The sequence below is a fragment of the Hordeum vulgare genome, unplaced genomic scaffold (genome assembly GCF_904849725.1).
Source record: "Hordeum vulgare subsp. vulgare unplaced genomic scaffold, MorexV3_pseudomolecules_assembly, whole genome shotgun sequence".
Lineage (NCBI taxonomy): Eukaryota > Viridiplantae > Streptophyta > Magnoliopsida > Poales > Poaceae > Hordeum > Hordeum vulgare.
The window spans coordinates 24673-38900 of record NW_025422697.1 but is presented as its reverse complement, the minus strand read 5'-3'; the positions used below and the strand labels follow the sequence as shown (position 1 = coordinate 38900).

General features: G+C 36.5%; 2 protein-coding genes and 2 non-coding genes across 4 annotated transcripts; 1 reads left to right on the top strand and 3 right to left on the bottom strand.

Annotated features, from left to right (window-relative positions):
- Window positions 1–1493: 1493 nt before the first annotated feature.
- On the bottom strand, window positions 1494–3462 carry LOC123422853 (ATP synthase subunit beta, chloroplastic). The gene has a single exon (XM_045107748.1). It carries the CDS (start codon window positions 3081–3083, stop codon window positions 1587–1589), a length of 1497 nt encoding a protein of 498 aa, XP_044963683.1. The 5' UTR covers window positions 3084–3462; the 3' UTR covers window positions 1494–1586.
- Window positions 3463–3553: 91 nt separating this feature from the next.
- LOC123422854 (ribulose bisphosphate carboxylase large chain) lies at window positions 3554–5409 on the top strand. Its single transcript, XM_045107749.1, has one exon. It carries the CDS (start codon window positions 3866–3868, stop codon window positions 5303–5305), a length of 1440 nt encoding a protein of 479 aa, XP_044963684.1. The 5' UTR covers window positions 3554–3865; the 3' UTR covers window positions 5306–5409.
- An 8107-nt stretch (window positions 5410–13516) lies between these two features.
- Window positions 13517–13590, bottom strand: TRNAW-CCA. The gene has a single exon. It is a non-coding gene; the product is annotated as a tRNA-Trp (tRNA).
- Window positions 13591–13729: 139 nt separating this feature from the next.
- TRNAP-UGG lies at window positions 13730–13803 on the bottom strand. Its single transcript has one exon. It is a non-coding gene; the product is annotated as a tRNA-Pro (tRNA).
- Between the last annotated feature and the right edge of the window lie 425 nt (window positions 13804–14228).

Here is a 14228-nt window from a genome sequence, read left to right as displayed (position 1 = left end):
TATGTCGCAGGCGCCTATCCAGTCTATAAACAAATACTAATGCGAAAATGAAAACTATACTAAACTAAAGAAAACATAGGATAGAGATCCTAAAATAGAAAAAAGGGCATATTAGGGCTATACGGATTCGAACCGTAGACCTTCTCGGTAAAACAGATCAAACGGATTATTATCGAAATGATTTGAACTGTTTCAAAGACCCAACATGCATTTTTTTGCATTGGGCTCTTTCATAAACTGATTTAAAGATCAGTTAGTCCACCATAGTTTTTCTTTACGGAAAGATAATGAGATGGCTCCCTGTGCTCTGATTGATTTTTTGTATTATGATCTATCTAGGAGCAATACCAAAGTGTTTCAAAGGAGGATTACCTTGACTTAGGTCTGCCTCTGGTCTAAATTAAATCAACCTAAGTGAAATGGAGTCTCTATCGTTCCACTGCAAGAGTTAACTATGAGACTTCATACACCTTAAAGTTCATAGAACGAAAAGAAGTTTTTTGGAGGCCCTTATCCTCATTACGCCTAGCATTTAGTGGGCTGGATATTTACCTTATCAACTAGCAAATCCATAAGGGTTCTATTTGATTAGGCACCTGAATTGGCACCTGAATCGGACTGAACCGACTGTTTGTCAGGCTACTGTTCTCCTATTCTCTCGAATCTATGAAGTAAGACATTGATTTTGCAATAAGATCGATTATGTTCATTGCATAATAAGCTCCTTTGAAAAGCATTGGCGCACGTGTAAACGAGTTGCTCTACCGAACTGAGCTATAGCCCTTATCAGAGATATCTTAACATATAGAGAATTTCTTGTCAAGATGAATATTTTCTAATGCCAGAGGATATCCCTTTGATCTGTATCTGTTTAGTATTTAGTTTAGTATTTAGTATATAACAGACCAATAACAGAGCGGTATTGCTTAGAAAAGGGATTCAATATATAATCGATCGAAGTAATGGGTCTTCCTTTGTGGTGATAAATTGCCTACTTAACTCAGTGGTTAGAGTATTGCTTTCATACGGCGGGAGTCATTGGTTCAAATCCAATAGTAGGTAAGTAGGTAGAAAAATTACTAGATAGCATTGGACTTACTTCGCTTCGCTATCTAATAACTTTTTCTACCCCTCTTCCCTTTTTCTTTGTATCAACTATAAACCACTGGATTGTCTTCAATTGGATGGGGGAATCCAATTGACAGCCTCGATTCGTATCCTAGCTCGTCTGAGAGCGAGCTTCGCTTCAACCAAATCTTTCGTACCCTCAGCTTTACTCAAGTTAGCTTCGGCTATTTCAAGTGCCTTTTGAGCTTCTTCCGGATCAATATCACTACCCAGTTCCGCATCATTTCCTAAAATGATGATCTCATTATTAACTATTCTCGCAAAACCGCTCCACAGAACCGCCGTTAACCATTGGTCGTTGAGGAGGCGTATTCTCAAAGGACCCATATCTACTGCTGTGTTAATAGGGGCGTGGTTTGGTAATACGCCAATTTGGCCACTATTCGTGGATAAAATGATTTCTTTCACTTCACAATCCCAAATAATTCGCTTAGGAGTCAGTACATAAAGATTTAATTTCATTTCTGCGATTTGTTCTCCTCTTCTAAGGTTATAGCTTTCGTGCTAGCTTCATCGATGTTACCCACCAAATAAAAAGCCTGTTCAGGTAGGCCGTCTAATTCTCCGGAAAGGATTAGTTGAAATCCCCTAATAGTTTCCGCAAGAGCAACATACTTTCCTGGAGAACCAGTAAAAACTTCTGCCACAAAGAACGGTTGTGATAAGAAACGCTCAATTTTTCTTGCTCTTGCTACAGTTAAACGATCCTCTTCCGATAATTCATCCAAGCCAAGAATTGCGATAATGTCCTGAAGTTCTTTGTAACGTTGTAAAGTTTCCTTAACTCTTTGCGCAGTTTCATAATGTTCGTTGCCAACGATCCGAGGCTGTAACATAGTTGATGTTGAATCTAAAGGATCTACTGCTGGATAAATACCCTTGGAAGCTAATCCTCTGGAAAGTACGGTAGTAGCATCCAAATGTGCAAATGTTGTGGCAGGGGCAGGGTCGGTCAAATCGTCCGCAGGTACATAAACTGCTTGAATCGAAGTTATAGATCCCTTTTTAGTAGAAGCAATTCTTTCTTGCAAAGAACCCATTTCTGTACTAAGAGTAGGTTGATAACCCACTGCGGAGGGCATTCTCCCTAATAAAGCGGATACCTCTGATCCTGCTTGAACAAAACGAAAGATATTATCGATAAATAAAAGCACGTCTTGCTTATTAACATCTCGGAAATATTCTGCCATAGTTAGGGCAGTTAAACCAACTCTCATACGAGCTCCCGGTGGTTCATTCATTTGGCCATAGACTAGAGCTACCTTTGATTCTTCAATATTTTTTTCATTAATTACTCCGGATTCCTTCATTTCCATATAAAGATCATTTCCTTCACGAGTCCGTTCCCCTACTCCACCGAATACGGATACGCCCCCATGAGCTTTAGCAATGTTATTGATTAATTCCATGATCAGTACTGTTTTACCTACTCCAGCCCCCCCAAATAGTCCTATTTTTCCTCCACGTCGATAAGGAGCTAAAAGATCGACGACCTTAATACCTGTTTCAAAGATGGATAATTTCGTATCTAACTCGATAAAGGCAGGCGCAGATCTATGAATAGGGAACGTTGCACTACTATCTACAGGACCCAAATTGTCAACAGGCTCCCCAAGAACGTTGAAAATTCGTCCGAGAGTAGCTCCACCGACCGGAACACTGAGAGGAGCTCCCGTGTCAATCACTTCCATTCCTCTCATCAACCCGTCCGTAGCACTCATAGCTACAGCTCTAACTCGATTATTTCCTAATAATTGTTGTACCTCACAAGTCACATTAATTTGCTTATCGGCAGTGTCTCTACTCTGGACTACTAAAGCGTTATAAATATAAGGTAACTTGCCCGGGGGAAAAGTGACATCCAGCACGGGTCCAATAATTTGATCGATACGACCTGTACTTTTTTCTTCACTTGTGGAAACCCCGGGACGAGAAGTAGTAGGATTGGTTCTCATAATTATCACATAATTAAAAAAAAGGAATTTGTCGAAATTTTTCTTTTTTTATTGTTGAATAATGCCAAATCAAATCAAAAAAAATCCAAAAGTAAAAAGGAAATGAATTAGTTAATTCAATAAGAGAGAAAAGGGGACCAGGACTTGATTTCGTTGCCCAAGCGAATCCCATTCAATCGTTTACTCATGGAATGAGTCCGTTGGAAAGTTCAATCAATCTTTTTTTCATATACATTTTGCCTTTTGTGGAGGATCTGTGCCTACTCTACTTTCCTATCTAGGACTTCGATATACAAAATATATACTACTGTGAAGCATAGATTGCTGTCAACAAAGAATTTTATTAGTATTTAGTTAGGTATTTGCATTCCAAATAAGAAAAGAGACCTATTAAGAACTTGTAAAATAAGGATTAGGGATTAATTTGGGTTGCGCTATACCTATCAAAGAGTATACAATAATGATGGATTTGGTAAATCAAATCCATGGTTTAATAACGAACCGTGTTAACTTACCATAACAACAACTCAATTCCTATCGAATTCCTATAGTGGAATTCCTATAGGATAGAACATACACAGGGTGTACGCATTATATATGAATGAAACATATTCATTAACCTAAGCATGCCCTCAATTTTCTTTAATGAGTTGATATTATATTAATTGAATATCCTTTTTGTTTTACGAGATTTTTGCTAAAGTTTCATTTACGCCTAATTAACATCGAGTAGACCCTGTTATTGTGAGAATTCTTAATTCAAGAGTTGTAGGGAGGGACTTATGTCACCACAAACAGAAACTAAAGCAGGTGTTGGATTTCAAGCTGGTGTTAAAGATTATAAATTGACTTACTACACCCCAGAGTATGAAACTAAGGATACTGATATCTTGGCAGCATTCCGAGTAAGTCCTCAGCCTGGGGTTCCGCCCGAAGAAGCAGGGGCTGCAGTAGCTGCCGAATCTTCTACTGGTACATGGACAACTGTTTGGACTGATGGACTTACCAGTCTTGATCGTTACAAAGGACGATGCTATCACATCGAGCCTGTTGCTGGGGAAGACAGCCAATGGATCTGTTATGTAGCTTATCCATTAGACCTATTTGAGGAGGGTTCCGTTACTAACATGTTTACTTCCATTGTGGGTAACGTATTTGGGTTCAAAGCCCTACGTGCTCTACGTTTGGAGGATCTACGAATTCCCCCTACTTATTCAAAAACTTTCCAAGGCCCGCCTCATGGTATCCAAGTTGAAAGAGATAAGTTGAACAAGTATGGCCGTCCTTTATTGGGATGTACTATTAAACCAAAATTGGGATTATCCGCAAAAAATTATGGTAGAGCGTGTTATGAGTGTCTACGTGGTGGACTTGATTTTACCAAAGATGATGAAAACGTAAACTCACAACCATTTATGCGCTGGAGAGACCGTTTTGTCTTTTGTGCCGAAGCTATTTATAAATCACAGGCCGAAACCGGTGAAATCAAGGGGCATTACTTGAATGCGACTGCGGGTACATGTGAAGAAATGATTAAGAGAGCTGTATTTGCGAGAGAATTAGGGGTTCCTATTGTAATGCATGACTACTTAACCGGGGGATTCACCGCAAATACTACTTTGGCTCACTATTGCCGCGACAATGGCTTACTTCTTCACATTCACCGTGCAATGCATGCAGTTATTGATAGACAGAAAAATCATGGTATGCATTTCCGTGTATTAGCTAAAGCATTGCGTATGTCTGGGGGAGATCATATCCACTCCGGTACAGTAGTAGGTAAGTTAGAAGGGGAACGCGAAATGACTTTAGGTTTTGTTGATTTATTGCGCGATGATTTTATTGAAAAAGATCGTGCTCGCGGTATCTTTTTCACTCAGGACTGGGTATCCATGCCAGGTGTTATACCGGTAGCTTCAGGTGGTATTCATGTTTGGCATATGCCAGCTCTGACCGAAATCTTTGGGGACGATTCTGTATTACAATTTGGTGGAGGAACTTTAGGACATCCTTGGGGGAATGCACCTGGTGCAGCAGCTAATCGAGTGGCTTTAGAAGCTTGTGTACAAGCTCGTAACGAAGGGCGTGATCTTGCTCGCGAAGGTAATGAAATTATCCGAGCAGCTTGCAAATGGAGTCCTGAACTAGCCGCAGCTTGTGAAGTATGGAAGGCGATCAAATTCGAGTTCGAGCCGGTAGATACTATCGATAAGAAGGTCTAAAAAAAAATAAACGAAATAAAAAGAGAAAAAAATAAGTTATGAAATGCAGTAATTCTTCTTTATTCTTCTAATTGATTGCAATTAAACTCGGCTCAATCTTTTTTTTTATAAAAAAGATTGAGCCGAATAAAAATAGATCATGATATGATCATGAGACTTGACAAATCGAGATTCGTCTATTCTATATATCTAGAATATATATATATATTAAGGTATAATACAATAAAGAAATAAAAAGAAAATAATAAAATATAGTAGTATCATATGATAATGGAATCAAATACGCAGTATTTACAGAAAAAAGTCTTCGTTTATTGGGAAAGAATCAATATACTTTTAATGTCGAATCGGGATTCACTAAGACAGAAATAAAGCATTGGTTCAAACTCTTCTTTGGATTAAGGTGGTAGCTGTGAATAGCCATCGACTACCTGGAAAAGGTAGAAGAATAGGACCTATTCTGGGCCGTACAATGCATTACAGACGTATGATCATTACCCTTCAACCGGGTTATTCTATTCCACTTCTAGATAGAGAAAAAAACTAAAGGAGAATGAATGAAAAAAGACATAGTTTGGAAGTTAGACCTTTTTATAAGACTCTCTTTCAATTTCAAAAAAGAGGACGTTTGAAACTTTTAACAGGCGTAATCGTGAGTCAACATGCTAGAACTAGATAAGGAAGTTTTCTATAACCTTAATAAAAAGGATAAAAAGGTAGTTTTAGTTTATGACTCCGATCAAGAGCGAGAAATCCTTGATTTGGGATTGGACATAGAACCTGGACCCATCGGAGAGACGTTGAAAGGAGCGTATCCTGATGGTAAGAATTATACTTTCGTGGAAATACAGCGCTATAGACTTCAGTGTGGTAGAGTAGACGTTTTGTTCCTAATTTTTCTGGACCAAACCTCCGCTCCGACCCAACGATACAATGAATTTTTTCTGTTCATATTCATAAATAAAAAAGATTAGGAATCGCAATGCTACTATATGCGTCCAGAGCAGTATTTTGAATACTATTCTTCTATAATCCATTATTGCGCGGGGTCTTACTAACAGGACTTCGCGGCACAGGACGGGTCTTCGTCGAAAAGCTAACACCACCCGGCATTTTCATACCCTTTCTTTGGGTGGTATATCGCCTTTAAAAGTCTAAGAGGGTAGTAGGGGGGATCTTAAGAGGGTAGTAGGGGATCTTAAGAGGGTAGTAGGGGATCTATAGTAGGTAAGATAATTTGCCCTTTGATTTTGATTGAATATACTATTTTTCTGCCTTTACCACGCATTATTGTATGCGCTTCTAGAGAAGTATGTATGCAGGAAGTAAATTCTAGTCGCTTTCTTTTGAATCCAATTTCAAATTAGATTAGAAAGATAGAAAGGCCATGAGGATGGGAAAATAAAAAAAATCTTTTTAATTAGTTCTCCTTTTTTGGAATTTTCTTATTATCCTTATCATTTTTTTTACAGAATATTTTGCAAACTAAAAAAATACAATAGTCAATATTCCTTATAATAGATATACTTAATTATATCATAAGAATCTTAAGATATTTTTCGACTAGATAGAAATAGTAAATTTGAATTGAGACACCTATTCCATGACGGATTTAAACTTACCTTCTATTTTCGTGCCTTTAGTAGGCTTAGTATTTCCGGCAATTGCAATGACTTCTTTATTTCTTTATGTGCAAAAAAAAAAGATTGTCTAGTATTTTTTAGTGTAAGTAATATAATATGGTAGGGTATGTGACTTTTTCTACACACACTTTCTACACACAAATGAAAAACGGCTATGGATGCAGATATAGGCTACGAGCATAAATGCATGAATATGCAGAGCTTGGTATAGCGAGTTTTTTTTTATTTATTTTAATTGAATCAACGAATATTTTTTGAATAGAAAGTCAATGTATCTAACCTATTATTTCACAGGAGTACTAGTTGCTGAAGGCGATTTCAGAATCAAAAAAAGTAAAGGCAAAATTATTTAGCTTATTCTCTCAATTTCAATCGACCGCTGCTGGATTTAGTATATCTAATATGAATTGGCGATCAGAACACATATGGGTAGAACTTCTAAAAGGTTCTCGAAAAAGGAGTAATTTTTTCTGGGCCTGTATTCTTTTTCTAGGTTCACTAGGATTCTTATTGGTTGGGACTTCCAGTTATCTTGGTAAGAATATTATATCTATACTTCCATCTCAAGAAATTCTTTTTTTTCCGCAGGGGGTCGTGATGTCTTTCTACGGAATCGCAGGCCTATTCATTAGCTCCTACCTGTGGTGTACTATTTTGTGGAATGTAGGTAGTGGTTATGACCGATTCGATAGAAAAGAGGGAATAGTTTGCATTTTTCGTTGGGGATTCCCTGGAATAAAACGTCGCGTCTTCCTTCGATTCCTTATGCGGGATATCCAATCAATTAGAATTCAGGTTAAAGAGGGTCTTTATCCTCGTCGTATTCTTTATATGGAAATCCGGGGCCAGGGGATCATTCCCTTGACTCGTACTGATGATAAGTTTTTTACTCCACGAGAAATTGAACAAAAAGCTGCCGAATTGGCCTATTTCTTGCGCGTACCAATTGAAGTATTTTGAGGTATCTTTTTTGAACTGAATTGAATGAAGAAAAGATAAATTGGAAGAAGAAAAGTTTTCTCAACATGGGGAGGAAGTCCCTTCGAAATTGGATTTGTTATTGTAAGGGGATTTTTAAGTATTTATCTAAAGGAAGGAACAAACGAGGATAAGATAAAATTATTTTAAATTTTTTTTGTCGAAGTTAGATATATTGCATACTATTCTTCTCTTCCATTTTCACCCGAAAGGGCTTTTTTTATTCTATTTCACTATTTCATTCCATCTAGATCTAAGAAAGAACCCAATGCACTGAAATTCCACTAATATACAAAAAAGAAGAATAGATACAGGGTATCAAACCTATAGAGTTTTTGCTTCAAAGAAATAGAAATATCATGAAATAGAAATATCATCATATAGAGTCAGGGAATGGAATAGAGTCAGCGAATGAAGCATATTCATTAACAACTCCATTTACAGATCAAAAATGAAAAAAAAGAAAGCATTGCCTTCTTTACTATATCTTGTATTTATCGTACTTTTGCCTTGGGGGGTCTCTTCCTCATTTAACAAATGTCTGGAACTTTGGATTAAGAATTGGTGGAATACCAGGCAATCCGAAACTCTCTTAACTGATATTCAAGAGAAAAGGATTCTAGAAAGATTCATAGAATTAGAAGAACTTTCTCTCTTGGACGAGATGATAAAAGGGAAACTAAAGACACATGTACAAAAACCTCCTACAGGAATACACAAGGAAATAATACAATGGGTCAAAATAAATAATGAGGATCATCTCCATATCATTTTGCATTTCTCGACAAATATAATCTGTTTGGCTATTCTAAGTGGTTCTTTTTTTCTGGGTAAAGAGGAACTTGTCATTTTGAATTCTTGGGTTCAGGAATTCTTCTATAATTTAAATGACTCAATAAAAGCTTTTTTTATTCTTTTAGTTACTGATTTTTTTGTTGGATTTCACTCCACCCGTGGTTGGGAACTAGTAATTCGTTGGGTCTATAACGATTTTGGATGGGCTCCTAATGAGCTTATTTTCACTATTTTTGTTTGTAGTTTTCCAGTAATTCTAGATACATGTTTGAAATTTTGGGTCTTTTTTTGTTTAAACCGTCTATCTCCTTCGCTTGTAGTCATTTATCATTCAATTAGTGAAGCATAAATTCATTTGATCTCCCGATATTAATATTAATCAAATTAGCATCTTTCTTTAGAAAGAAAGCCCTTTTCCATTTTACCAAAATTCTTTCTATTTATACCTGCTTTAAGGTATTCATCATTGCAGTACAACTGTTGCAGTAGAATGCCAACAAATTCGTGTATAGGGAACTAGATTAGCTTAGCTACCTATCTAATTTATTGTAGAAATTCTGGGATCTGTGATTGGACATGGAAAATAGAAATACTTTTTCTTGGGTAAAGGAACAGATAACTCGATCGATTTCTGTATCGATCATGATATACGTAATAACTCGGACATCTATTTCAAATGCATATCCCATTTTTGCGCAGCAGGGTTATGAAAACCCACGAGAAGCAACTGGGCGAATTGTATGTGCCAATTGCCATTTAGCTAGCAAGCCCGTCGATATTGAAGTTCCCCAAGCTGTGCTTCCCGATACTGTATTTGAAGCAGTTCTTCGAATTCCTTATGATATGCAATTGAAACAAGTTCTTGCTAATGGAAAAAAGGGAGGGTTGAATGTAGGTGCTGTTCTTATTTTGCCCGAGGGATTTGAATTAGCGCCGCCCGACCGTATTTCCCCTGAGTTAAAAGAAAAGATAGGAAATCTTGCTTTTCAGAGTTATCGTCCCGATAAAAAAAATATTCTTGTGATAGGCCCTGTTCCCGGTAAGAAATATAGTGAAATTGTCTTTCCCATTCTTTCCCCTGATCCTGCTACGAAGAAAGATGCTCATTTCTTAAAATATCCTATATATGTAGGGGGAAACCGAGGAAGAGGACAGATCTATCCTGATGGTAGCAAGAGTAACAATACAGTCTATAATGCTACGTCAACAGGTATAGTAAGAAAAATACTACGTAAAGAAAAAGGGGGGTATGAAATATCCATAGTTGATGCATCAGATGGACGCCAAGTGATTGATATTATACCTCCCGGACCAGAACTTCTTGTTTCAGAGGGGGAATCCATCAAGATTGATCAACCATTAACAAGCAATCCTAATGTGGGAGGTTTTGGTCAGGGGGACGCAGAAATCGTGCTTCAGGATCCATTACGTGTCCAAGGCCTTTTGTTCTTCTTCGCATCCGTTATTTTGGCACAAGTTTTTTTGGTTCTCAAAAAGAAACAGTTTGAAAAGGTTCAATTGTACGAAATGAATTTCTAGGTCCCGGAATTTCTTACCATCAAGTTGGTAAAAAGCCTCGATTTATTGGCAATTGCTAGAATTATCTATGATCTTTTTTGGAAATCCTTTTTTTGTTTAGACTTTTTTTTGTTTACGAGATGTCTGGAATTCCTTATTTATATCTCATGCAAAAGAAGAGAATCCAAGGCAAAGGCGAGAACAATAAAATTTAAATTTCTTTCGAGGGATTGCAGGTCTTCTTAATCGTCTATTCGGCACAAGAAAAAGGCTTTTTCTTGTGCCGATTCTTCTTGTATCAAAATAAGAATCCTTTTTCTTCCTAATTCGTCAAAGATTACTTTACTATTTCTTCTTTATTCGGGTCTGTCTCTTGGGCCTCTTTTTCTTTTGCTTAGGTTTAGCCGAGGTAGTGGACAAACAGAGGGGAAGAAAATATGGCGGGGGACAAATTTCTTGTGATTGTAAGCAAATAGAATTGCTTGGCTTGTTTAATTAAGTTTAACTTCAAACTTACAGAAATTTTGCAAAAAAAAGTAAACTCTTCCATTGAAGGTTTTTTTTTTATTTTTAGGCTAGTTGAATAGTTTTGATTAAGGTTTTATTAGTTTATTACTCGAAACTAAATCAAGGATTTTCAGGATACTTCCTTTGTGGAATAAGATATTGGATCCTCGAGTGATCTCTTTTTCTTGTTGCTTCATAAGAGTGAATCGAATAGATTCAATTCGCGTTATAAGAGTAAAAATTCCGCGGGTCCTTTCCGCTCTAATCAGATAAAGGGGGTAAGGACCCGCTAAGCTCCTACTTTTTCATGTTTACAATCTGGTCCCTCCGATTACTATAGAGATGAACCCAATCCAGAATATGAACCATAAAAGAAAACACCTACTAAACCAATCACAGGAATACCAGCTACAGTACCTATCAGCCAAAGAGGAATTCTTCCAGTAGTATCGGCCATTTCCCCTACTTTCCTCCACATTTTATCAATTGGTCATGCTAGAGACAAAAACAGTCATGGGTAGTTATAAGGATGGTATCTTTCCAAATGGGATAAGAGAATTCTTATTAGTCTCTTTCTTTCTCTCAATTGAAGAAGTAATTGGAAAATAAAACAGCAAGTACAAAAATGAGTAATAAACCCCAGTATAGACTGGTACGATTCAATTCAACATTTTGTTCATTCGGGTTTGATTGTGTCATAGTTCTATAGTTGGAATTTGGTTTATCGTTGGATGAACTGCATTGCTGATATTGATCCCAAGAAAAAAACAGTAGGTACAGCTAGTCCGTGAATAGCCAGCCATCGCACTGTAAAAATAGGATAGGTTCGATCTATGGTCATTGAGGGCCTCCTAAAAGGATCTACTAAATTCATCGAGTTGTTCTAAAGAATCAAAACGGTCGGTTATTAACGGAATTCCTTGTCGGCTTTCCGTGAAATATTCGTTTGGCCTAGGACTTCCAAACACGTCATAAGCTAAACCCGTACTGACAAATAACCAACCCGCAATGAATAGGGAAGGTATAGTAATGCTATGAATAACCCAGTATCGAATACTGGTAATAATATCAGCAAAAGAACGTTCTCCCGTGCTTCCAGACATGCTGAACTCCCAAAATTTTTGTACATTCAAAAAAGGAATTGATTCCGTAAAAGATGGGATCAACCAGTAAATAGAAAATTACTGATATTTCATCCTTGTGAGATTGTCAATTTTGTACCAAAGGTGTATTTTGAGTATACCGAATTAGTATAGCTATCCTTCCTATGGCACAGCAATCTGGTTTTGCCTGGTTCCGAAACATAATTACTTTTTTTTGTCTATAGGTAAGCTATATGTTATTCAAGGCGTCAATAGAAAACCCCTTTTTTGTAGGTTCTATTTATTTTCCTTGGCTTCGGAATAATAGAGTAATTCGGAATAGCAGCCAAAATCTTGGGAAAATCTAAGTTAATGATCAATAGGTTTGGATAAATAATTTAGGAAGGATATTCTCATACTGACACAATACAAGGACAAGTATATATATGTGAAATTTATCCTTTCATAATTCGTAATTAATCCTTGTCTTGTTTGTTGGATTAGGTCTAACTTTCTTGACCAAACTGCGAGCGTGGAACTTTACGAGATGAAATAGGGAAAGACAGAAGATAGAATAGAACTTAAAAGGATAATTGAAGTGACTCGTCTTCGAATCTACTTTGGTTGGAGTTCGAAAAAGGAATAAAAATAAAGTAAATTCAAGGAAGAGCTTTCTTTTTTTTTTAACAGACCCTCGGGAGGTCGTGGAATGCTTTTCTTCTCCTCTTATTCCATATAGAATACAATCAGTTAAAATTAAAATAAGAAGGAATAGGGGAATATTCGATCGTTCAGTCCAAAAAGAGGGTCCTATTGAAAAAGAAATTATCCAAAATAGAAAGAAGTTTTTTTTTCAAATTCAATTGTTTATTTATCTCTTATTCCGAAATTTCCCTGAAAATCCAATTTCATTTTTTCATTCAATGGGGTTATATGATCTAGTTCTTAATATTATTACTTTACTCAATTGAAAAATTCCATAACAAATCTCTTGATTCGAAATTAGGGACTCATGTATCATCTGATGAATCCACTTTCTTTTACACTTCTGTATCTCACTCTATCTTGTTTTTTAGTATTATCTAAAATAACTGATGAATTATGAATTTTCCATAACTTAGGTAAATGCTTTACCAACATATGTAGTGTAGTAAAAAAAAATAAATGGAATTTAACTCTTTCATGCTTACTTTAACTAGTTATTTCGGTTTTCTACTGGCTGCTTTAACTATAACCCCAGCTCTATTTATTGGCTTGAACAAGATACGTCTTATTTGAATTGACTGAATAATAATAATTCAGAAAAGCAAAATCTTTCTTTGGGATTCCTGATATTCTACGACTCTTTTCCAGACTAATTAGGAATTCTTTTCTTGGTCATTGAGATTCGTGGATAATTTAGAGTACTATTTAGGGATAGATCGTACCTCTTTTTTTATCCCCCCGAACAAATCGAAATGATTGAAGTTTTTCTATTTGGAATCGTCTTAGGCCTAATTCCTATTACTTTAGCGGGATTATTCGTGACTGCGTATTTGCAATACAGGCGTGGGGATCAGTTGGATCTTTGATTGAGTCATTTTTTTTTTTTTATTGACCTCCTCTCTGGTCTGGAGGAGGTCAAATTGGAGTTACAATTCAATTTTGTTAAATTATTTTACTCTGCTTCGACATAAGATAGATGGAATCACGCTCTGTAGGATTTGAACCTACGACATCGGGTTTTGGAGACCCGCGTTCTACCGAACTGAACTAAGAGCGCTTTCATTCATTCAAAAAGAAAATCTTTTTCTATTCCTAATGTATCTCACGTACGTATAGTCTCCACAAATTCCAGTTATACCCACTTTACTTTAATTGATCTCGTTGCTACTGCCTATAAAGAAGAAAGAAGTAATAGGTAGGGATGACAGGATTTGAACCTGTGACATTTTGTACCCAAAACAAACGCGCTACCAAGCTGCGCTACATCCCTTTTCCAAATTAAATTGTTGTGCAATGCCATTGTACACAATTCCTGTCTTCTTTTCCACATCATAATTTTCTTATTCTTTCTCTATCTATATATAGAACCCTCGTGTCATTTCTTCTTTTTGGTCTCATATAATTAAGGAATTATATACAGCTAAAATCCAATAGAATTTCGCCTATAAAAGAAAGATTACTTTTCCTTGATAATATATAGGAAGAAGGGGTCATCTTTTTATTTTTTAGGGATAGGACAATTTCGGAAAATTTCGTCGATTATGGTTCAGTTTATATATAGCATAAGTTTATGATCATATATGTATTCCAACAAGGAAGGAGGATTTTCAATGCGGGATATAAAAACATATCTCTCTGTAGCACCCGTGCTAAGTACTCTATGGTTTGGTGCTTTAGCAGGTTTATTGATAGAAA

Bases quoted from the DNA above. Each gene is read 5' to 3' on its own strand.
- LOC123422853 (XM_045107748.1), bottom strand. From the start codon at position 3,083: ATGAGAACCAATCCTACTACTTCTCGTCCCGGGGTTTCCACAAGTGAA.
- LOC123422854 (XM_045107749.1), top strand. From the start codon at position 3,866: ATGTCACCACAAACAGAAACTAAAGCAGGTGTTGGATTTCAAGCTGGT.